Raw genomic sequence first — 24,319 nt, forward strand, 5'->3', positions numbered from 1 at the left:
AATAAGACCAATGTTAAGGCTACTCCAACTAGTTCTTTAATGTGAAGCATCATACCCACTTTGTTATACAAGAATGTCTCTTCCTATACATAAAAGTTTTTGAGTATTTTTAACTGTTTTTCTATCTGTTGAGAATATATCCCTCACATGGTGAAACTCTGCCAAAACTAAAAAGAAAGTTAGGTTAAATAGAGATAGCCAAGACTTCAGGATAATAAATTCATATACACAGGAAAGAAAAAACTGGGCTTTGTTCCTGAATGCTGAAAAAGAATTCTACAAAAACATGATTCCAAATCCAGAAAACACTGATAAAGGAAAAAAAATTTTTTTCCAAGGAATTCTTACATGCAAAATCCCCCACAGAGAAGTAGATTTCAATGCCCTACTATGACAATTTGGCAATCTCCTAAATTATAGCAAAACAATTAATGAAGCACTTAAAGGATTAACCTAAATTGCCAGACCCCAAACTCTAGGACAAATCATTTGCTCACTTCAATTTCAAGCATCCTTAGTGTTTCAGCACACCTTATTGTCCCTCCCCACAGTCCTCTCCTTACAAGAAATTCCTCAGGGAACTGTTTCTAAAGCAGGAGTCATTTAATCTTTGGTTCCCTGGCCTTTTTGCTGTGTCTATGGATGGATTTTACATAGGTAGAGAAATCTAAGCACACGACTAAGCACAGCACAGATAAATCCCCTGAAACTTCAAGTAAAACTTGAGTAGAAAACCAACGGGATCTAAAGTGATTAAGAACCGCGATTCTAAAGGGAGAACCCTAGGAGTACAGCAGCACCAGCCCACCACGCAGGCACGCAGGCACGCCCCACACTCACTTGGATACGATCAGCGATCAGCGCGCAAGTTTTCAGCGGCAGGGACGCCCTCCTATCTGCTTATCCCAGTCCCTGGGATCCCAGGAAGCCAACCTCTGGCTCCGCCCCAGGGGGAAGGTTCCCGCCACCCCCACACCCTCAGTAGCTGTCATTCCCGGCAAAGCAAAGCACTGCCCTGGCTCGGGAAAGGAAGGACCACCAGCTCAGAGCTGCTTTGGGGACCAAGCCGGGATGCAGGCGAAGCTGCTTCCCAGCACCAGCAGCTTCAAGGTGACCACAGCCATACACAGCTGTCTGATCGCTCACATCTGTCTGACCCCAAGGCTGAGCTCACTTTTCCTCACCACCAGCATCGTGGGACATAATACAAGTCCATTCTGGGCTTTTCCTAAGGAGGTACTAGGTTCCCGGTTCTGCGTGGGGCATGGCAGGGAAATCTAAAGCCGACACTGAACATAAGTGCCGACCACAGCATCAGGCACATTGGTGTGTGGCTGAAATTTTTAACACGGCCATTTTAAACATAGTTTAAAATCAATAAAGAGTATATGAAACAAAATGAAATGTTCTCTTCTCCCCAGTTAGGGGACCAGTAGAGAGATTATAGGAACAGCACAAAGTGTAAAGCCAGGGGTGTAAAGTGTAAAGAAGGGGTGAACTTCTGTCCAAAGCAGCTGCCCTATGTTATCAATGCTGAAAAATTAAATCAGAAAACAATCACTACTCTACCCAAGACCCTAACAGACAGATGGGCTGGATGGGTCATATACCCAGTATGAAATCAGGACCACTCTTCATCTTTACTCTCTACTAACATCACCATTATTCCCAAACCTTGATTTGTACAGCTGATGCCTGACATTCTACATTTTGAGCTTCTTTAGTTTGGGCCACAACCTTTGACTCCGCAACGCTTTAAAATGCAAAGAATTCAATGGAAGAAAATCTAAGCTTTATTATTCATCTCTTAACCTATGCTTTTTCAGGTGGCACTAGTGGTTAACAATCCACCTCTCAATGCAGGAGACTGGAGAGACATAGATTCAATTTCAGTTGGGAAGATCCCCAGAGTAGTAAATGGCAACCCACTCCAGTATTCTTGCCTGGAAAATTACCTGGACAGAGGAGCCTGATGGGCTACACAGTCCATGGAGATGCAGAGAGTTGGACACAACTGAGAAAAGTGACTAGGCACTCACTTGAGAGGAAGCCTCAATGAACAGGTAGAGGAGAGGTCACTAGACTCCAGCAGTTGGCAGGAAAGGCACGAAAATGAACAGATTACTGAATTTGACTAAAGCCAGCATTTTATATCGGAGAAGGCAATGGCACCCCACTCCAGTACTCTTGCCTGGAAAATCCCATGGGCAGAGGAGCCTGGTAGGCTGCAGTCCATGGGGCTGTGAAGAGTCAGACACGACTGAGCGACTTCACTTTCACTTTTCACTTTCATGCACTGGAGAAGGAAATGGCAACCCACTCCAGTGTTCTTGCCTGGAGAATCCCAGGAACAGGGGGAGCCTGGTGGGCTGCCGTCTACGGGGTCACACAGAGTCAGACACAACTGAAGCAACTTAGCAGCAACAGCAGCATTCTATATACCATAACAACTTAAAGTTGATAAAGGCTAAAGATTTCTGATGTCAAGCAGCAGGAAAACACATGCTTAATGTAAAAAAAAAAAAAAAAAATTTTTTTCTCAGGTTAAATTCCGGGATTAAAACAGCATTAGTGAAGTAGAAAATTCACTATTAAGCAACATTTGGAAAAACAAAAGAAAATAAGATTGCTATTGGAAATAAAATATAATTTCTAAAAAAATAAAAAGATTTAAAGATAGTATTCTACCAAAACATAAGCAAAAAGATGAAAAAACATGAAAGACAGAAGACTTAGAGATTAATTTTGTAGTTCTAGCATCTGATTAATATCAACAGGAGTTCCATAGAAGAAAGAAAATCTAGGAAAAATTATCAGAGAAATACAATACACTCCCAGAGTCAGGAAAGTATGATCTGCAAAGCACACCAAATACTCTAGAATTTAAAGGTCCCCTCATTATACAATTTAAGAACATTAACATCTTTGGTCAGTTAGCTTCCAGACACTAACTTTGAACACAGAAAATAATATGATGAAAAGCACACATTTCTTCTCCAAAAAAGAGAAAGACAATCGAACTACAGGGTAAGCAAACTGTTCTAAGAGTTTATCCAAAGTTAAAGCAAATTGGTCTGTGGAATATTTATAGTAATTGTCCCTAGAAACACAGAGGTGACAAAATTGGAAAAATAGTAAAGGAAAGATAATCAGACTATGTTAACTGGCCCATGCAGAGAACAAACTATATTATGTACACCCTATTGATTTTGAGTTTTAGAATCAACTTGTAGATATAACAAGGGAGCTTTGTTACAGAATGCAAATGTTAACTTTGGAAATGGAAATGTATAGTTTACAGATGTTGCAATGTAAAAACAGAAGTAGGGTGCCTTTATCATCTCAAAAAGTATACTTCTAACCATATTAAAGTTACCAATTTTTTTCTTTTCTTTTTTTATCTACTATAAGATGATGGATACTAACTAAACTTATCGCAGTAATCATTTCACAATACAGTATAAGTGAAACCATATGCTATATGCCCTCAACTTACACAGCGGTATTTATTAACTGCATCTCAATAGAATTGGAAAAAAGTTACCAAGGAAGGGAGAATGAGGTGAGTGGTCTTTACCATGCAAAGTGAGTAGACTGTGGGATGTGGAACAGCAATTTAGAAAGGGAGAGGCAGCAGGTGCTCTACTATATAATCCTTCTACAGAATTTTATTTTCTAGTCATGTGTATCAGTCACTTTGATATTTTTTAAAGAAAATTTTCAAATCTATACTCAGAAATAAGGAAAGTAAATGAACACTTGAAGGTTTATAGTTGGTTTGTTATGATGGTAGGATTATGTGTGACTTTCTCTTTACATTTGTTTCAGTAATGCTCTGATGGTAAATTTGATAAATCAAGCATGACTCAAAAAAGTTTTACAGCAATCAGGCTATGACCAAGAAACTCTTTGAGGAAATAAAAAAAGAAATGACCTATAAATTCTCTTTGTAAACAAAACTGGAAGAGACAATTAAGACATACAGACAAAATAACTAACAATGCAAACACTTTCATTTAGCCTTTCCCAGAAGTGAGATAACAGTATTAAGTTAAATATATCCTATTTATTTTTTTGCTTGCAGGATCTTAGTTCCCCCAATCAGGGATCAAACCTAGGCCATTGGCAGTGAAAGCACAGAATCCTCACCACTGGATTCCTAGGGAATTTCTGTTGCTTTTTCTTTTAAACTAAACTTCTCATTTTCAGTTGTCTGTTCTTTGTGTATTTGTTTAATAGTATTCCTACATACCCACATATATAAATAACTATATGCTGATAATCCACTATAGTCATAGTGATATTTTTCCTTGTCTGTTTATTTTTATATAAGCAACTAAATCTATTGTGATCAAATCTATTCATTGTTTCCCTCATGATTTCTGTCCTTTGAGCTTAATGTCAACACTCATTCCCAAGTCAAAGGTTTAATATTTAACTGTATTTTTTTGTAGTTTTAATTTTTATATGTCACATAGGGCTGATTTTTAATATGGCATGGGGGTAGGCATCTAGTTATCCCAGCAGAATCTGTTGAATGTTCCATTCCTCTTTCAATTTGTGATGTCTCATTTATTAACCAAATTCCTATAACAAGACATACATGTTCAGGAAAAGCTGCTTTGGATATTTCAAGTGAATAACAACATACACTTGAAACTGATTATTTTTGTCCCCCTGTATTTATGTCTCACTTGTTTTATGTTAATATTTTGGTTCATCTATTTAATGATTTATTAAGAATTTCTTACAATCTAGACATGTAAGTTTTTTTCCCTTCTTCCCTCTTTTTTAAAAAAATTATTCTTTATTTTAATTGGAGGCTAATTACTTTACAATATTGTGGTGGTTTTTGCCATACATTCACATGAATCAGCCATGGGTGTACATGTGTTCCCCATCCTGACCCTCCCTCCTACCTCCCTCCCCATGCCATCCCTCAGGGTCATCCCAGTGCACCAGCCCTGAGCACCCTGCCTCATGCATCAAACGTGGACTGGCGATCTATTTCACATATGATAATATACATGTTTCAGTGCTATTCTCTCAAATCATCCCACCCTTGCCTTCTCCCACAGAGTCCAAAAGTCTATTCTTTATATCTGTGTCTCTTTTGCTGTCTTGAATATAGGGTCATTACCATCTTTCTAAATCCATATATATGCATTAATATACTGTATTGGTGTTTTTCTTTCTGACTTACTTCACTCTGTATAATAGGCTCCAGTTTCATCCACCTCATTAGAACTGATTCAAATGCATTCTTTTTAATAGCTGAGTAATATTCCATTGTATATATGTACCACAGCTTTCTTATCCATTCGACTGCCGATGGACATCTAGGTTGCTTCCGTGTCCTGGCTATTGTAAACAGTGCTGCGATGAACATTGGGGTACATGTAGACACAGTAAGTTTAAGATATGTAATGGTAAGTGAAAAAAAGTTTTCACCCTCAATATTAAATTATCAAAAAGTTAATTATGGCACAAGTCAACAACACTGTTTCTGTTGATATAGTTTGAGCTCAAAGAATGATTTTCATTACTGCATCTGTGCATTAATGTATGTTTTTGGATATTCAATTGATATAAGACTTTTCACTTCATTGATTTCACAAGACTCAAATAAAATTTCAAAATACAAGAGTTGAGAACTATAATCTATAACAAGAAAAATTAAAAGTGCTGTTGGAAAACTTAGGGGGGAAAGAGTTTCATCCTTTATTTTTAAGGAGAAGTCTGTATATTATAAATACAAACAGTTGTATCATTGAGTACAGAGTTCACGTTGCAAACATTCAAGCATGTTCATCACATATCTGATGATATAAAATCAAAATTGCTTTTAAAAGCTTGTCTTTCACTGTTTCTATCATGAAAATCATGTCATTACATTTCAGTGACACACTATTGTTTAAAGGCTCCTTTTAAGTAAAAATAGAACCCAATAATTTTTAACCAAAAGTGTATCCTATAATCCTGTTTGCTGTAGGATCAATAAACACTATACTAAGACATTGCATTTAGACATGAAATATGTCTAAAACCCATGAAGAATACAATAGAAATAGGCAAGACATTTAGAATGCTTTAATCTTTCTGGTTAACACCATTTGTATTAGTAACTGCAACGCTGTAACTTTTAGCATTTCACATAACTAGTCAGTAAAGATTTTTTTTAAGGGTTGGGAGTAAGAACAGAAGGATAGGAGATGCAAGGTTTTATACTTCTGTTTTAAGAACTCAAAAATCAAAACTACTTTCTTCTCTGCATCAAAACTGTACCACAAACTTGCAGGTTGTTTTCGTTTTAATCCCATGACTCATCATCTACTGGATTAGGAGCTTGTGATGAAGAAAACCCTGCTGTGTTCAAAGAGCTCTTGCCGTGGTAATTCTTAAAAAACAAACAAACAAACAAACATTTAATTTTATGCACCATTAAAGTTACACTATCTAGATTGATAGCAAGGACTCAAGCTTTCTACTATTTCTTCCCCAAACAAAAAATTTCATTCTCACTGAATCCAATTCATTTGAAAAAAGGTCCATATCAACCTAGGAAGTTTAAATTGCACAGAGTAAAGAAAAAATGTAAGCCAATAGTTTTGGCAAATGGAAAAACAAAGCTCTTCACTTCAATGAATAAGCATAAATACTTAATGAACAGTATGTCCATTGTTTCTGTATAAAAATTATGTTGCCTAGAAACTGACACAATAGAAAAGATATGCAATCACACTGCTATTATTTTGTCTTACTTAATAATGTGGTCAGAATTCAAAAAATAAAGAATTACTACAAAAATCTCAAAAGATACCAAATTAGAATTTAAAATGGGAAAGGAAGGTGTTTGAGCATAAATCTTAATTTCCTCCCCTTTAATACCAAAACTATATATGTACATAAAATGAGTTTGATCAAGCTCTGGGAGTTGTTAATAGACAGGGAAGCCTGGCATGCTGCAGTCCATGGGGTTGCAAACAGTTGGACATGACTGAACTTAACTGATGGAGATATATATGAGGAGGACATTGTCATAAGGGTTAAATGTTACAAAAGATGTAAAATGAAAATTTATCACTAATTCTGAGCAGTATATTTTGAGGCAAAATATTTTCTGACATTGAAAATGATGTATGTTTGACAGCAAATATAGGTCAACCAAATACAATAAATTTGTTTGTGTTAAAAAAAAAAATTTAGAGAAACATTAACCTTCCAGGCATGAAAATAATGGCTTAAGTTATTGTTATAGTTACTTCACAATATTAAGCACAACATTTATAAAGAGTAAATAACTAAAAGCCAATTTCTAAATTTTCCCCCTCAACTAACCTTTCTAGTATCAACTGATGCAAACACATTTCCTCTTGCATTACCACTGAAGCCAGGACCATACGTACTAAAGGCAATTTCTTCTAACCATGCAGGAACATCCTGTTGAGCCTTAAAAAAAAATTAACTTCATAAACAACATGCATAAAGTCTCAAAAGATTCACGTTTACTTTTCCTTCGAAAAAGCAAGAGTTCCAGAAAAACATCTACTTTTGCTTTATTAACTACACCAAAGCCTTTGATTATGTAGATCACAACAAACTGGAAAATTCTTCAAGAGATGGGAATACCAGACCACCTGACCTGCCTCCTGAGAAATCTGTATGCAGGTCAAGAAGCAACAGTTAGTACTGGACATGGAACAACAGACTGGTTCCAAATAGGGAAAGGAGTATGTCAAGGCTGTATATCATCACCCTGCTTATTTAATTTATATTCAGAGTACATCATGCAAAATGCTGGGCTGGATGAAGCACAAGGTAGAATCAAGATTGCCCCGAGAAATATCAATAACCTGAGATATGCAGATGACACCACTCTTATGGCAGAAAGCGAAGAAGAACTAAAGAGCCTCTTGATGAAAGTGAAAGAAGAGAGTGAAAAAGTTGGCTTAAAGCTCAACATTCAGAAAACTAAGATCATGGCATCCAGTCCCATCAATTCAGGGCAAACAGATGGGGAAACAATGGAAACAGTGAGAGACTTTATTTTTCTGGGCACCAAAATCACTGCAGATGATGACTACAGCCATGAAATTAAAAGATGCTTGCTCCTTGGAAGAAAAGCTATGACCAACCTAGACAGCACATTAAAAAGCAGAGATATTATTTTGCCAACAAAGGTCTGTCTAGTCAAACCTATGGTTTTTTCAGTAGTCATGTATGGATGTGAGAGTTGGACTTTAAAGAAAGCTGAGCACAGAAGAATTGATGTGTTTGAACTGTGATGTTGGTGAAGACTCTCTAAAATCTCTTGGACTGCAAGGAGATATAACCAGTCAATCCTAAAGGAAATCAGTCCCGAGTATTCACTGCAAGGACTTATGCTGAAGCTGAAGCTCCAATACTCTGGCCACCTGATGCAAAGAACTGACTCATTGGAAAAGACCCTGATGTTGGCAAAGATTGAAGACAGGAGGAGAAGGGGACGACAGAGGATAAGATGGTTGGATGGCATCATCAACTCGATGGACATGAGTTTGAGTAAGCTCTGGGAGTTGGTGATGGACACGGAAGCCTGGTATATGCAGTCCATGGGGTTGCAAAGAGTCAGACACGACTGAGCAACTGAACTGAACTGAAAATCCATACATATAAAATGTCTGCTTTCAATGACAAGGTAAGAACACTATCCATTCAGTTTTAAAAATTAAAAACTTACATCTGATAGCACTTTCACTAGAGGCTGTGCTAAATGGCTATCTGATTCCAGATCAAAAAAGGAAATAGCTCTGCCAGTATTTCCACAACGACCAGTACGCCCAATTCGATGAACATATTCATCAATGGTAGAAGGAAGATCAAAATTAATAACATGCTGAACATTTTCAATATCCAGCCCTCGGGCAGCTACTGAAGTAGCAACAAGAACAGGGCACTTTCCACAGCGGAAATCTCCAAGAGCTTGCTCTCTTTCTCTCTGTTCACGATCACTTGAAAGGAAACAAAGCATGTATTAGAACAGCTCTTAAGAAAATTATTAAAGAGATCCATTAAAGTTCAACGGATAGATTTCTTTTTAATAACAGTAAAAAAAATAGCAACAGTTAACATTAATGTCTACTTCTTACATACTAATTTCTTTTAAGTCATCATTTAATTCTCACAATAATACTTTGAGGTTAGGACGAATAACCCCGTTTGCAGATGAAGTAAGGTGACAGCTAATACCTACAGCCAAACTACAGACTCAAATACAACAAACATCAAATCTTACCCACTAATAAACTGTTTCTAGTTTTGACAAAAAATATACAACTAGTTGATCAAATGCTTTCTCAAAAATTACTGATTTTTAAAAAGTATAATCTCTGAATTCTACATATTTACTGATTAATATTTTAGATCTCTTTCCTAGTAAAGTGCCAATGAAGTTGTGTTAATATGACATTTTTGAGGACTCCAGTGAAAAGAATTTCAAGCACTGGATAGATTTAGCTGAATAAACACCTAGATCTAAGAATCAGAGAGACTTTAAGTGAGATTGCTTGAAATCATAATGAGGAACTTAAGATACTTCTAACTCACCCATCCTGTCACTTGGTTCTTATAAAAACTTAAACATGAAGAATAATAGTTAGATTTTGAGATCCTAATTCCAGGATTTTTTACTAGTTAAATATACCAACATTTCTTAACAAATGACAAATAGAAGTTACCTCCTTATTAGGAAATCATAATAATCTACTCACCCATGAATACTTGTTGTTGATATTTTTTCTTGACAAAGAAAAGTGGCAATAAAATCTGCTTTTTTCTTAGTTTCAACAAAGACCATAGTTCTTTCATCACCTACAAGACAATGAAACATTCAAACTACAAAATCAGGAAAAGAAAAAAAGCATAGAGTGAGTAGGAAACTGTCTTATCCACCACTGTATTCCCAGCACCTAGACTCAGGCCTGATAGGTAAGAGCAACTCAAATATTTCCTGAGTGGATAAATGTCAAAGACAGAGAGACAAGGACTTTTTCCTATTTTATGACTGGAAAAAAAAAAAAAAAAAGAAAAGCAACCACTTGCCCTTTGCCTTCATAGGCCAACCAATAAGTAGAGACTTCAGTTCAGTTCAGTTCAGTTGCTCAGTCGTGTCCGACTCTTTGCAACCTCATGAATCGCAGCACACCAGGCCTCCCTGTCCATCACCAACTCCCAGAGTTCACTCAGACTCACATCCATCGAGTTAGTGATGTCATCCAGCCATCTCATCCTCTGTCGTCCCCTTCTCCTCCTGCCCCCAATCCCTCCCAGCATCAGAGTCTTTTCCAATGAGTCAACTCTTCACATGAGGTGGCCAAAGTACTGGAGTTTCAGCTTTAGCATCATTCCTTCCAAAGAAATTCCAGGGCTGATCTCCTTCAGAATGGACTGGTTGGATCTCCTTGCAGTCCAAGGGACTCTCAAGAGTCTTCTCCAACACCACAGTTCAAAAGCATCAATTCTTCGGCGCTCAGCTTTCTTCACAGTCCAACTCTCACATCCATGCATGACTACTGGAAAAACCATAGCCTTGACTAGACGGACCTTAGTCAGCAAAGCAATGTCTCTGCTTTTGAATATGCTATCTAGGTTGGTCATAACTTTTCTTCCAAGGAGTAAGCGTCTTTTAATTTCATGGCTGCAATCAGGGAAAGATAAATGGTATCTACATGCCAACTCTTAGCAGTTCCTAATTTGGCTCAGGCCCTTCATTTTCCTCTCTATAAATAAATGCCTTTGTTCTTCCCACGGTTATAGAATCTTTTATTCTACCTTGACTGCCAGAGGCATTCATAATCATTGCATTCAACCCAGGGCTGACAAACTCTACAATATTCTATATTTCAACATTATCTCAATTCAATCCCCCTTAATCCCCAAAGTATCTTTTATATATAGATAGATAGATAGATAGATAGACATACAAGATATTATCTCAGGGTCTTAACACATTAAAGAATATTTTCTTGTTAGCTTAGTTAATTGGTTTAAATATAAGCATGAGCCAGAGACTTTTCCACACCAAGAAATTTTCTATAAAATGTTAGAGACGAAAGATAATAATCTATAGCCTGAATAGAAGTAACAAGGTGTTACTTTTCATAATCTCATTCCCCTGTGTCCCTATCAGCTGTCTCCATTTATTCAACAAACATTTAGCACCCAGTAGATGCCAGTATCTATTCTAGATACTGAAAACACAGCAAATAAAACAAAGCACCTACACTCATTGTGGAGAGGTAAATAACAAATACGATGCATTAAGTCTAAAAAAGAAAAAGTTTAGCAGAATAAAGGGCCAGATGGGTTTATGCACCCTCTCCAATTAGATGACATCTGGGGACAGATATTACTAAACAAGTGAACTATTCAGATATCTGAGGAAACAGCATTATAGGTCAGTGAAAGTGAAGTCGCTTCAGTCGTGCCTGACTCTTTGCGATCCCATGGACTGTAGCCCACCAGGATCCTCCTTCCATGGGATTCTCCAGGCAAGAATACTGGAGTGGGTTGCCATTTCCTTCTCCAGGGAATCTTCCCGACCCAGGGAGCGAACCCAGGTCTCCCGCATTGCAGATAAGACGCTTTAACCTCTGAGCCACCAGGGAAGCTCATTATAGGTCAGAGGTAAGAACAAATACAAAGGTTCTAAGGTATAGGTCTTCTTTATGTGATCAAAAAAAAAAAAAAAAAAAAAACAGAAAAGAGGTCCCCGTCTGGTTTTTATATTCTAGGCAGAGGGAATATCAAGAACAAAGGCAATGAGGTAGGACCATGTCTGGTACATGTGGGGAAGAGTAATGAGCAAAGTGCAGCTAGAATAGGGTGAGCAATGGAGAGCAGTAGGATTTGGAGAGGGATGATGGAAGCCATTTCATGAAGTGCCCTGAAATCCACTGAAAGATCTTTACTTTGAGGACGGAAGCCACTGGGTTTGGAGAAAAGAAGTAGATATGATCTTTGTTTTAACTTAGCAACTGATGGGTTCTGATATAGTTTGATGCTAGACAGAAACAGAGGACTCTGCTGACAGATCAGATATGTACACTGGAGAAAGAAATCAAAGATGCCTCATATTTTTGTGTCTGAACAACTGGAGCGAGTGTTAGTCACTCAGTCATGTCTGATTGATTCTTTGTGACCCCATGGACTATAGCCCACCAGGCTCCTCTGTCCCTGGAATTCTCCAGGCAAGATACTGAATGGAACTTCCTAAGTGAGATAGTAGGACTGCAAGAAAGGAAGGTTTTAGAGGTGATATTTAATCTCAGATATCAGACAACAAGGTAGGAAATCCAGAGAATGACTGATTCCTACAGTAATAAATGAGTTATATCCTTGAGACACAGTCATTTTATTAATGAGTAATGATTTTATGTTTTATCAAAAATTATCTTTCAACAGTTTTGGAGATCATCCATCAAGATGCCCAATGCCAAAACTGATTCATCTGATATAGTCAGGTACATAATACTACTATGCAGCTTAAAGGCTTGACCTCATCTTTTCCTGGTTCCCCAGTGTGAATCCCAAAATGGTAATAAAAATTTAACTCTGCTGACACTTTCTCTGTTTTTTCCTCTACTAAAAATTTCCGATTTTTTTCTAGTTCAGGTAATAAGCTATAACCCTTCAGTGGCAGAGATAATGAAAATTTAGTTTTATGATCAGACCATTTTGTGATCTTTGTAAATGGATTAATGAATTATAATTATTTATTCTGTGAGGTGAAAAATAATACAGAATTCATCTTGTCAGCTTATTTTGTCTATTAGTGCATTGTGAACTAAAATTAAGAATCTGAAAAGAATTTTAGCTCTGGTACCCAAATTGCAATTTTTTTCTATTTCTGTGTACATTCTTGACCTATGGCTTAAGCAACAGAAGTGAAGTTATCAGCTCTTTATGTAGCTATAATTCAGAAAGGGGTTTATCTACCACTGTATATAATCATTATGTTAATACTCTATGGACAAGTAAAAGTCTCTTAAAGGAGCTCAATTCTGACTGGTTTACACAGATAAATTAGAGAATTTATAGAAATCCATAATTCTAAAAACTATGATTCTAAACATTCCAGAAATCTAAAATTGCCAGAAAATAGAGAAACTGACTCATAATACTTTAACTATTGGAGAAGGAAATGGGAACCCACTGCAGTATTCTTGTCTGGAGAGTCCCATGGACAGAGGAGCCTAGCAGGCCATGGTTCATAGGGTCGCAGAGTCGGACACAACTGAAGCAACTCAGCACGCACTCCAACTATATCAAATTAAAAACTCTTCCTATAGCAACTAAGCAGAAATATTTTAAGATTCCAAGTTCTCATAAATTAAGTGAAACTTTTGATAAGTAAGACTAACTTAATAACTTTGGTTTTAAAAATACGCATGTCCTTCCTCCAATTTATCAGTGTTAAGTAGAAAACAAACATATCTTATTTTACTTGGGTTTTTCTTAATGTATGAAGATCTGCCAATCAAATTAATATTCTCCATAATGTTTAAGTGTATGAAAATGTAAATCTGTGTTCAACTAAACTAACTATTCAACATTATCTACTGTTTTGCATACTGTCATCTAGAAGATAACTTCCAAGATCTTTGGCTTTAGGTTAAGTTAAAATAGCAGACTATACTGAGTTAATTAAACTGATAATCACTGAATATAGGATAGAATTTGCTTGTTATTTTTCATATATTATAGAGAGGCAATATCTTTGAGTCATAACAAGGAAGATACTCAATTTTGCTACTTTATATGTAAAAGGATATGTATGGTGTAGAAAGTAGTATAGAAAGTTCATGAGTTCTGGTAGTCAGCCTCAATGTCTCTGTATGGTATCTCTCAACTATTCATCCCTGACTCATTTCCTCTATGAAACAGAAGTGAACTCTGGTTAAAAGTAATAATTAACATAAGTGGTTGAGACTTTACTAGGAGTAATATTGACCAAGAAATATAAACTGTTTTTGCATTTATTTTTCAAGGAAAGAAAAAGTAAAATTTCCCTAAAGTTACAGCTCTCAACATTTTGGTCTATGACTCTTTTAAACTCAAAAAATTACCAACAATCCCAAAGAGTTTTAGCTACATGGGTTGTAACAACTAACATTTACCACCCTAAAAACTAAAACCAAAAAAAAAATTTAAATATTTACTGGAACATTCTGCATGTTAAAATAATTTCAGTATAATTATGAAAATTGTTTTTACCTCACAGACTCCTTGAGAGCATCTCAGGGACCCTGAGAAAGATTCATTTTGTCCTGAAGTGTCAGTTTGCTCCAGAATATGAAAAATGCACGATAAAATATAGAAACTGAATTTTATACTAGTTTATAATATGTGAGTCTTTTAAAAAAAAAGCTATGTGCTTGTGTTAAGTCTCTTCAGTGGTGTCCTATTCTTTCAACACCATGAACGGTAGCCCACAAGGCTCCTCTATCTATGGGATTCTCCAGGCAAGAATACTGTAGTGGGCTGCCATGCCCTCCTCCAGGGGGCATCTACCTGACCTAGGGATCGAACCCACATCTCTTGCGTATCCTACATTGAAGGTATCCTGTGTACCACTGAGCCACCGGGAAAGCCATCCCCCCAACAAAAATAAGGATGAAATGTGTTAAAATTTTAACAAATTCAATCAATTTGCATGGAACTATTTCCTGATTTACTGTTTAATGCCTTTACTTATAATATGAAAGGTTCTTCTTTCTCTTCCTTATAATCAGCCTATATAGCAGAGAATCTTTTGACTTTATTATGTCTTTGGTTGTTTAAAGAGAAAAAGACCTTTATGAAAGAGCTATTGTCTTGATAACCACATTACCGTCTACTCATTTTTAAATGCTTTGTCACTTCAATTACTACCTAAGAAGTAAGTAATCTTACACTAGTAAAATGTTCAACTCTCCTCTGACAACTTTTGATTTTGTTTTTTTAATATCAGACTATAAATTTAGACCTAACAGAAATGGAAGATACTAAGAAGAGGTGGCAAGAATACACAGAAGAACTGTACAAAAAAGATCTTCATGACCCAGATAATCACGATAGTGTGATCACTCACCTAGAGCCAGACATACTGGAATGTGAAGTCAAGTGGGCCTTAGGGAAGCATCACTATGAACAAAGCTAGTGGAGGTGATGGAATTCCAACTGAACTATTTCAAATCCTGGAAGATGATGCTGTGAAAGTGCTGTACTCAATATGCCAGCAAATTTGGAAAACTCAGCAGTGGCCACAGGACTGGAAAAGGTCAGTTTTCATTCCAATTCCAAAGAAAGGCAATGCCAAAGATGCTCAAACTACCGCACAATTGCACTCATCTCACACGCTAGCAAAGTAATGCTCAAAATTCTCCAAGACAGGCTTCAGCAGTACAGGAATCGTGAACTTCCAGATGTTCAAGCTGGTTTTAGAAAAGGCAGAGGAACCAGAGATCAAATTGCCAACATCCGCTGGATCATCAAAAAAGCAAGAGCGTTCCAGAAAAACATCTATTTCTGCTTTACTGACTATGCCAAAGCCTTTGACTGTGTGGATCACAATAAACCGTGGAAAATTCTGAAAGAGATGGGAATACCAGACCACCTGACCTGCCTCTTGAGAAACCTATATATATGCAGGTCAGGAAGCAACAGTTAGAACTGGACATGGAACAACAGGCTGGTTCCAAATAGGAAAAGGAGTACATCAAGGTCGTATATTGTTACCCTGCTTATTTAACTTATATGCAGAGTACATCATGAGAAACGCTGGGCTAGAGGAAGCATAAGCTGGAATCAAGACTGCCGGAAGAAATATCAATAACCTCAGATATGCAGATGACACCACCCTGATGGCAGAAAGTGAAGAGGAACTAAAGAGCCTCTTAATGAAAGTGAGAGTGAAAAAGTTGGCTTAAAGCTCAACATTCAGAAAACCAAGATCATGGCATCTGGTCCCATCACTTCATAGCAAATAGATGGGGAAACAGTGGAAGCAGTGGCTGACTTTATTTTTCTGGGCTCCAAAATCACTGCAGATGGTGACTGCAGCCATGAAATTAAAAGATGGTTACTCCTTGGAAGGAAAATTATGACCAACCTAGACAGCATATTAAAAAGCAGAGACATATCTTTGTCAACAAAGGTCTGTCTAGTCAAGGCTATCGTTTTTCCAGTGGTTATGTATGGATGTGAGAGTTGGACTATAAAGAAAGCTGAGCACCGATGAATTGATGTTTTTGAACTGTGGTGTTGGAGAAGACTCTTGAGAGTCTCTGGGACTGCAAGGAGATCCAATCAGTCCTTCCTAAAGGAGATCAGTCCTGGGTGTTCATTGGAAGGACTGATGTTGAAGCTGAAACTCTAATACTTTTGCCACCTAATGTGAAGAGCTGACTCACTGGAAAAGTCAGATTTTCCTGACTTTTCCTGATGCTGGGAAAGATTGAGGGCAGGAGGAGAAGGGGATGACAGAGGATGAGATGGCTGGATGGCATCACCAACTCAATGGACATGGGTTTGGGTAGAATACAGAAGTTGGTAATGGACAGGGAGGCCTGGTGTGCTGCGGCTCATGGGGTCACAAAGAGTAGGACATGACTGAACGACTAAACGGAACTGATAAATTTAGAAGAAGAAATCCACCTAAACTACTTCTGGGATTTCTCAAAGAACCCCAGTGAAAAGAAAGGCTTTTTATTTCACCATATAAAATAAAAAAGAGGCTAAAAATAATTAAGCTTGTATAGCATGTTATTACTTTTAGGAGTTGCGTGGTAAGAACTGTTTTATCAGAAGACATTGAGCTTTTCCTAGGTTGAAATGCATAGGTAAAATGTTATTCATACATTTCAAAACTGTTTACTTTATGAGAAGTCCCTAGAATTGGGTAAATTCTCTTGCTGTTCGTAATATTTTTTTTTTAAACTTCAGGAGAAACACTGACAAAGACACTTATGAAACAACTCTAAACAGGTTTTCTGTATATTTCAGAGGCTTGGAGGTACACTGCTCCATACAACCAAATTTGTTTGTAGATTTCTTCTTATTTTCAGCCTTCGTCAGATCTTCTGCATTTAACAATGATCACTAATAACTTAACCACAATCATTCTCTGTCAACTACAGACAGTTTCTGTTTTGTTTTGATGCTTGTCCAAAGACTTTCTATAGGCCAGAGAATTTCTATCATAGTGAAGAAGAACAGACTCCAAGTGTTGTGGGAAAGGACTGTTTCAGGCACTTCAAACTGAATACCTCAAGGTAAAAGGCTGTAAACTGACATTCTGACAACTTGCAAAGATCACGGGATTGAGGATAATTTCTAAAACTGTTTATAGTCCAAAAGCAGATGGAACCTGCTGACAGATTCAATGAAATAAGAATCAATTACATTAAAAATCTGGGGAAATTTAGAAGAGAGGAATTCACTTAAATTTCTAGGTACTGTAAATGGTATATGAAAAGTATCTTAGACTTAGTTTTCTATTCTTCAGAGACCTTCACAACTTCAATCTCAGATTTCTTATGAAAACTATCTAGAAGTTAACTTTGTGACTTTCATAGTTGTTCAATATTGTATGGCTCTAGATTCGTGAAACAAACTTGAGAGGCCTTTGTTATGAAACAGTCTTGCTGCACCTATGAAAATAGGCCAAACATAATGAGACCAGCCTTTCTTTGATCAAGAGTAATCTGAGATTATTGTGACTATGTGGGAATACAGGTTGTCAGAAAAAACTGTTGAAGACTCTGAAATGAGCAAAGCTGATACTGACTAGCATACCCTTCAAGGTTGTCTGTACCTTTTACTACCTTTGTTTTATACCTCTACTGCAACTGAGAGCAATGAAAATCATTCTTATCATTAAAAATACAAGTGAAAATCTTCCCTCAAATGTAACAGATTATTACACTTTGTGGACATTGATCAATTTTGCATCTATTTATAAATTCATCTTAGTCTTCCTGATATCCTACACATAAATGCGTTCTTTGAATTCTCCTCTGAACTGGCTATAACATTTTACTAGTTTCCTTTGTAATTAATGAGCTCAATAAAATCTTTTACACCTGTTCATTTAAAATTATGAAAAAGGCAGTTGGTATACTACTATGAAATAATGAAACCTATACATTTTAAAAGCAGAAGAGGAAAGCTACCAGATTTAAGTTAATGATTAGAAAAAGAGCAATTTATATGAACAAAAATATGTAAAATATGATATACAGCATAACATTTCTATACAAAGTAAAAAGAAACCAAGAATAATACATTATGAACTACAAAACATTTAACCTTTCAAATAATACAGAAGTATACCAACAGTGTTACATGCTGACCTCAAAGGTTTCCCAAAGAGAAACCAGCACTTTTGAAACACTATCTTCAGCAGAATTATTCTCAAACTTCATTCCATAAATTCATATATAAAAAGTCTTAAGATAATTATACTAGAAATTTGCTCTAACTTCAGCAAAACCATGTGTTACTTATCTCCTGTTGCATTTGGAACTTCAATTTATACTGGACAAGTTATTTGAAATCTCTGTATTTCAGTGCCCTCAACTTTAAAATGAGGGCAACAAACCCCACCCTCAGAGGTTGTTTTGAGAATTAAATGAGTGACACATGTAAAATAATCAGAATAGTATATGGCCCACAACAATTACTATTTTTATTTTGCATGCAACAGTACATGCTATGAAACATATCATGAAGTAAAACTAATAACATTTTTCAAACTCAAGATGAATACTTGGTTTTTAAAAGTTTTTTTTTATATAAAACTCAGAAAAAACTGAAGACTAGAAGCCTTTTAAAAGCATTTCTAAATCAACTTCTTCTTATTGTTGGAAATTAGACGGCTTCTTGCCTTTTTATTCCCCATTCCTAACACTGACTTCAAACTGAAACAGGCACTTAAAATGGAGGATGAGGAGAAAGGATCCATATGATACATTTAGCCTGTGAGGCAACAAAAAAATATTAAAATGGCCATATTATAAAATTTTATTTCTAGGAATAAACTAAAGCTATCTCAATCAAACAAAGAAATACAACTTTCCATAAAAACTGGCTTTTTTGAAGGGAGGGCTAGAGCTTCTCATTAACATTGTAAGGAACAGAATTAGACCTTTAAAGTCCCTTCTAGCTCCAAAATTCTTTGAATATATGAATACAAGAAGCCTTAGAGAGCAAAAACTTGGAATTAGAAATACAACAAAGATCTTACTTTTAGTGGAGTAAATAGAGCTTGATGTAAAAATATGTTTCTAATCCTTTCTATTTTCTAAAACAGGAACATATGTATTTTTGCTGGAATAGTTTTTGGTCAAGCATTGTTAAAGTCTTAAACTCTTCCTATTTTTTTTAACATTTATGGAGGAGAAAGGACTATACTGCTATATAATTTACCAGAAAATCAAATCATAAGAAAAAGAACTTTAGAGGAAGAACAAACAGTGAAAACTTACTTAACTCATGACAAATAATGCTTAAAATCATTTCTAGAAGTAATTTTTTAAAAAATCAAAATCATGACAAAAGATAATCAACATAAGATACCTATGTTTCGTAGAATTTCAACAAGTTTTTCTCTTTTTGAGTACTGGCCAACTTGAAGAATGGTCTGCTGAACATCTCTACATGCTCCACCCACTTGTCCAACAGCAACAAACAAATAATTCGACTTTAAAAACTCCCCAGCCAACCTTGAAAGACAAAAGAGTATTCCTTAACTTATTCTCTTCCATCAATACTAATAATATTCACTGAATTCCCGCAAGTGTTACTTCAACATTTATAAGCCAGATTATAACATTTATAAGCCAGATTATAACAGTCATAATAAGAGATGGTAGATATTATATCACCCAAGTATCACTTTCAAATATCATTGTAAAATGTTAGCATTTTGCAAAACACTTATTACGAATGAAAAAGTCTGTGTCAAATGATGGGTAATTTCAAGTGGAGCCCTGACCACATGAAACTATATAAAATGTGTATATAACAAAAGTATGCTAAACTATCAGACTACAACAAGCAGGAATTTTTTAATTAAAGATTAAAATGCAAACCAACAGCAAAAATTCTGTTCTTCATTCAATGCCTTCATATATGTTATTTATAAGAGTTGTTTCCTGAAAATATGAGCTGTTAAATTAGTATATTCTAAATGAACTATAATATTCTGAGCAAACCAGATCTTAAGTCAATGCTTTTCACATCATGACAAACATAGAAAATGATAATATCTGTAGGGCGTAACTGGTGAAAAAAATGAGACCAGGTGAACAGACTAGGGGCTAGGCCACACCAAGCTGCAGATGATCTCCCCAAAGTTTGAGGGTACCAGCATCCTGACATTCACACAACTCACGGACAACATATAATGAAGAAGCCCTGCTTTAGATCACAGAAACATGAGGTGGGGAAAAGGGGAACTGCCAATTACAGAGAAAGTTTGGGAGGGAAAAAGAGGAGGTCATGGAGCAGTCCTCCTCTCTCCTACATAGCAATCTCTTACTTTCTAGTCATTTCCTAGCATATCAAGAAAATAGTTCAAACTCCGCATATCTAGAATCTTAATAAATCACTGCTGCTTCTTTTTCATCTGCTCTCTTATCATAAAAGAAAAACTTCTTGTTCATACACTACTTCTAGAGTCAAGAACCCTTTCATCCAGGCACAAACCTTGACATTATCTAAAATTATTATCAATCATCCTTTACACTCATTAAAATATATACTGAGTGCCTCATGTGAGGCATATGTGGTATAAGGTACTATGTGTATAAAGATGAATATGATGATCTCTGCCTGTGTTCCTCATATCAAACAGCATAAATATAGCTATATAAAAGCAATTACTATAATTTAAAAATATTTTATTAGTTTAATATTTACATATTTTAATTAATGTTTTACTATAGTAAACTAGTGCTACAATATTTAACAGCGATTTAACCTTACTATATTACAAGAAAACTGAAAAGTGTTTTAAATAGTTTCCTTCACAAGATAGAGGGTTCCTTTATAAGACTGGCAGGAAATGGATGAAATGATGTCTATTAAGAGTCTTCAAGTTTAAACCTTTATCTAAAGCAGCAGCAAGCAAGAACATGAAATAGTGATGACTAAGGAAAAGCACTCTGTGCAGAAGGAAAGAAGAAATAAGGATAAATAATGAAGAGGAACAGAATTTGGCTTGCGTAGCCAATAGGAAATACTCTAAATAAGCCAGAAAAACATCATTACAAGGAATAAAGTGGCAAATGAGGCAAAAATTGTCATGTACAAAAGCATTTAAAAGTTGGTTAGTCTGTGGAAATGGAAAGACATGGGAGAATTTATTTTAAATACATGGTGATAAAGATCAGACTTAGTTTTGCAATTTTAACAGCCCAAAAGTCAAACTGCAGACATATTAGAAAGCTACTATCAATGAGCAGAGGGGAACTGAAAAGGACCTAAAATAATGGTAAACAGAGAATAAACTAACAAATTTGCAATATTTTAGAGATAACTGCCAAGCTGAATACTTTTGAAGGGCGAAGTTAAAGGGATATGAGGGAGGAATCAACATGCTTCAAACGACTTTGGTTTCAAAAGACCTTGATGCCAACAAGGAAAATTGGAAAGAAAAAAGAGGGAGTTGAAGAAGAGGTTCAATTTTGTACCTGATGAACGTGAGTTACTGGTAATTCATCTAAGAGGAAACATAATCCTGAAGAGTTAAATCTAAAAGTCTGAAGCTGAGAAGGATTAAGCATACAAGTAATAATCAGGCTGTTTGTTTTTTGATATTAACTTATACAAGTTAATACATTAACTTACACAAGTTCTTCATGTATTTTGAATATTAACCCCTCATTGAACATACTGTTTACAAATATCTTCTCCCAATCAGTACACTGTTTTGGGGTTTCTTCATGATCTCTTTCATAGTGTAAGATGAACAACCCAAATTTTTTAAATGGGCAGAGGTCCTGAATAGACATTTTCCCAAAGAAGACATACAGATGGCCAATAGGCATATGAAAAGATGCTCAATAACACTAATCATCAGGGAAAGGCAAATCAAAACTACTATGAGATATCACTGCACACCTGTCAGAATGGCTATTATCAAAAAGACAAGAAATAACAAGGGCTGGCAAGATGTGGCGAAAAGAGAATCCACATGCTCTGATGGTGGGAGTGTAAACTGGTACAGCCACTACAGAAAACAGAACGGGCATTTTTCAAAAAATCCAAAATAAAACTACCATAGGAAGCAATTCCACTATTGAGTAAGTATCTGAAGAAAATGAAATCACTAAAATGAAAAGATACATGTATCCCAATGTTCATAGCAGCATTATTTACAATAGACAAGATATAAAAGCAACCTAAGTTTCCATCAACAGATGAATGGATAAAGAAGATGTGGTACACACACACACACACACACACACAATGGAATATTACTCAGCCATAGAAAATAATGAAATTTTGCCATCTTCAATAACATGGATGAATCTGGAGGTAATTATATTTAGTAAAAGAAGTCAGAAAAAAGCAAATACTGTACATTTTCACTTATAAGTGGAATCTAAAAAATAAAACAAAGGAACAAATATAACAAAACAAACAGACTCAGATATTGAGAATAAACCAATGGTCACCAAAAGGGAGGGGGCCAGGAGAGTAGTAAAAGAGGTGAAGAGGATTGAGTTACAAACTACTAGGTATAAAATAAGTTACAAAGACAGAATGTACAGCATAAGGAACATATTTAACATTTTATAACTTTGTATGCAATATATTCTATAAAATACTAAATTACTAAGTTGTACATTTGAAACTAATAATATTCTAAGTCAACTATACTTCAATCAAAAAATTACAGGTAATAAGTTTGGGAGAACATACAGGTAGAAATGCAAGCCAAGGATATGGATGCTACAACGGTTTGGGGAATATGCAGAATGCGAAAAATGGACTTCAGATGGAATAATAGGCAATTTGTAACATTTAAAAGCAGAGAGTAAAGCAATCATTCAGTAGGAACCAAAGATCTTTATGGAGTATATGGGTCTGGGAACCAAGGGATCCAAGCTAGAGTGGCCCATTTACCATCATTCCCAGTGACCCACATGGGAAATTGTGCTTACTGCACCTACTACAAGTATTGGAGGTCTTGGTTTCCAAAGGGGCTTCCCTGGTGGCTCAGAGGGTAAAGCGTCTGCCTGCAATGCAGGAGACCTGAGTTCGATTCCTGGGTCAGGAAGATCCCCTGGAGAAGGAAATGGCAACCCACTCTAGTACCCTTGCCTGGAAAATCCCATGGACGGAGAAGCCTGGTAGGCTACAGTCCATGGGGTCACAGAGTCGGACACGACTGAGCAACTTCACTTAACAGTTCCACCAGAGAAAACAGGAGTTTTACTGAACTGTATAAGTACTTCAGGTTCCCTGTTGCCAAGGGATTAGCAGGCAGAAAAAAGAGTCACCATTCTAGCTGGAATATGTCATGCTAATCTCAGAAGTCACAGTCCACACTGTATTTATGATACTCAAATATCTGTCAACAATTAGTACATAAATTTCCTAACACAAGTGCAATTCCCCCAAGCTCTATAATTTGGGGTCAAAGAGGGGGCACCACCATAAAAATAATTTCATTTAGTAAGCACTTATTAAATCCTAGCTAGGTGCCACGTGCTCTCATCTTCTCACTCACACAACCACATACACTCTAATAAAATGCGATGCTAATGCAAAACCAGGAATTAAGGTAAGAAACAAGGAAAAATATAGGAAACTTTTTAGAAATACTTTTACTTTTAAACTGTTATAATCCTAAATTTTTTAAAAAAGTAAATTTCTCAAGAATAAGATATTCACATTGGTTCTCCTGCTATAAAAGCATTTTAGAACATAGCAGCTACTTCTGAGAAGAAAAAATTTACCTTTGAATTTCTTCTGGAAAAGTTGCACTGAACATAAGGGTCTGACGCTGTTCCTTTGACGGCATTCCTGGGCAGGAAATTAACTTTTTCATCTCTGGTCCAAAACCCATATCCAGCATGCGATCAGCTTCATCCAAAACTAAGTATTTGACTTGTTTGAGACCAATCTTGTAAGATATTTTCAAGGGTTAGAGCAAAGAATGCATACTAGTTAGTATAGTAGTTGATATATTAAATGAAAATATTCTCATCAAGCCTAACTATTAATATATTCTCAAAGATGAAGATTAGAAATCAATGCATACAATGATGAGACCACTGTTACGGTTAGG

The 24,319-nt window shown here is 36.1% G+C and overlaps 2 protein-coding genes across 4 annotated transcripts in view; both read right to left on the bottom strand.

Annotated features, from left to right (window-relative positions):
- IL31RA (interleukin 31 receptor A) overlaps positions 1 to 901 on the bottom strand; it is a 90,354-nt gene extending 89,453 nt beyond the window's left edge. For both annotated transcript variants that reach the window (XM_027979943.3, XM_060400418.1), the window contains exon 1: positions 841 to 901. The gene's annotated coding sequence lies outside the window, so the exon portion shown is untranslated. The remainder of the gene's footprint in view (positions 1 to 840) is intronic.
- A 4,796-nt stretch (positions 902 to 5,697) lies between these two features.
- Positions 5,698 to 24,319, bottom strand: part of DDX4 (DEAD-box helicase 4) — a 76,762-nt gene continuing 58,140 nt past the window's right edge. For both annotated transcript variants that reach the window (XM_042233781.2, XM_027980068.3), the window contains 6 exons: positions 23,988 to 24,154; positions 19,597 to 19,742; positions 9,750 to 9,849; positions 8,720 to 8,990; positions 7,339 to 7,449; positions 5,698 to 6,397 (listed from right to left, as the gene is read on the bottom strand). In XM_042233781.2, the coding sequence (XP_042089715.1) occupies positions 6,311 to 6,397; positions 7,339 to 7,449; positions 8,720 to 8,990; positions 9,750 to 9,849; positions 19,597 to 19,742; positions 23,988 to 24,154 (882 nt within the window). In that variant the 3' untranslated portion in view covers positions 5,698 to 6,310. The remainder of the gene's footprint in view (positions 6,398 to 7,338; positions 7,450 to 8,719; positions 8,991 to 9,749; positions 9,850 to 19,596; positions 19,743 to 23,987; positions 24,155 to 24,319) is intronic.

Source organism: Ovis aries, chromosome 16, assembly GCF_016772045.2.
Source record: "Ovis aries strain OAR_USU_Benz2616 breed Rambouillet chromosome 16, ARS-UI_Ramb_v3.0, whole genome shotgun sequence".
Taxonomy (NCBI): domain Eukaryota; kingdom Metazoa; phylum Chordata; class Mammalia; order Artiodactyla; family Bovidae; genus Ovis; species Ovis aries.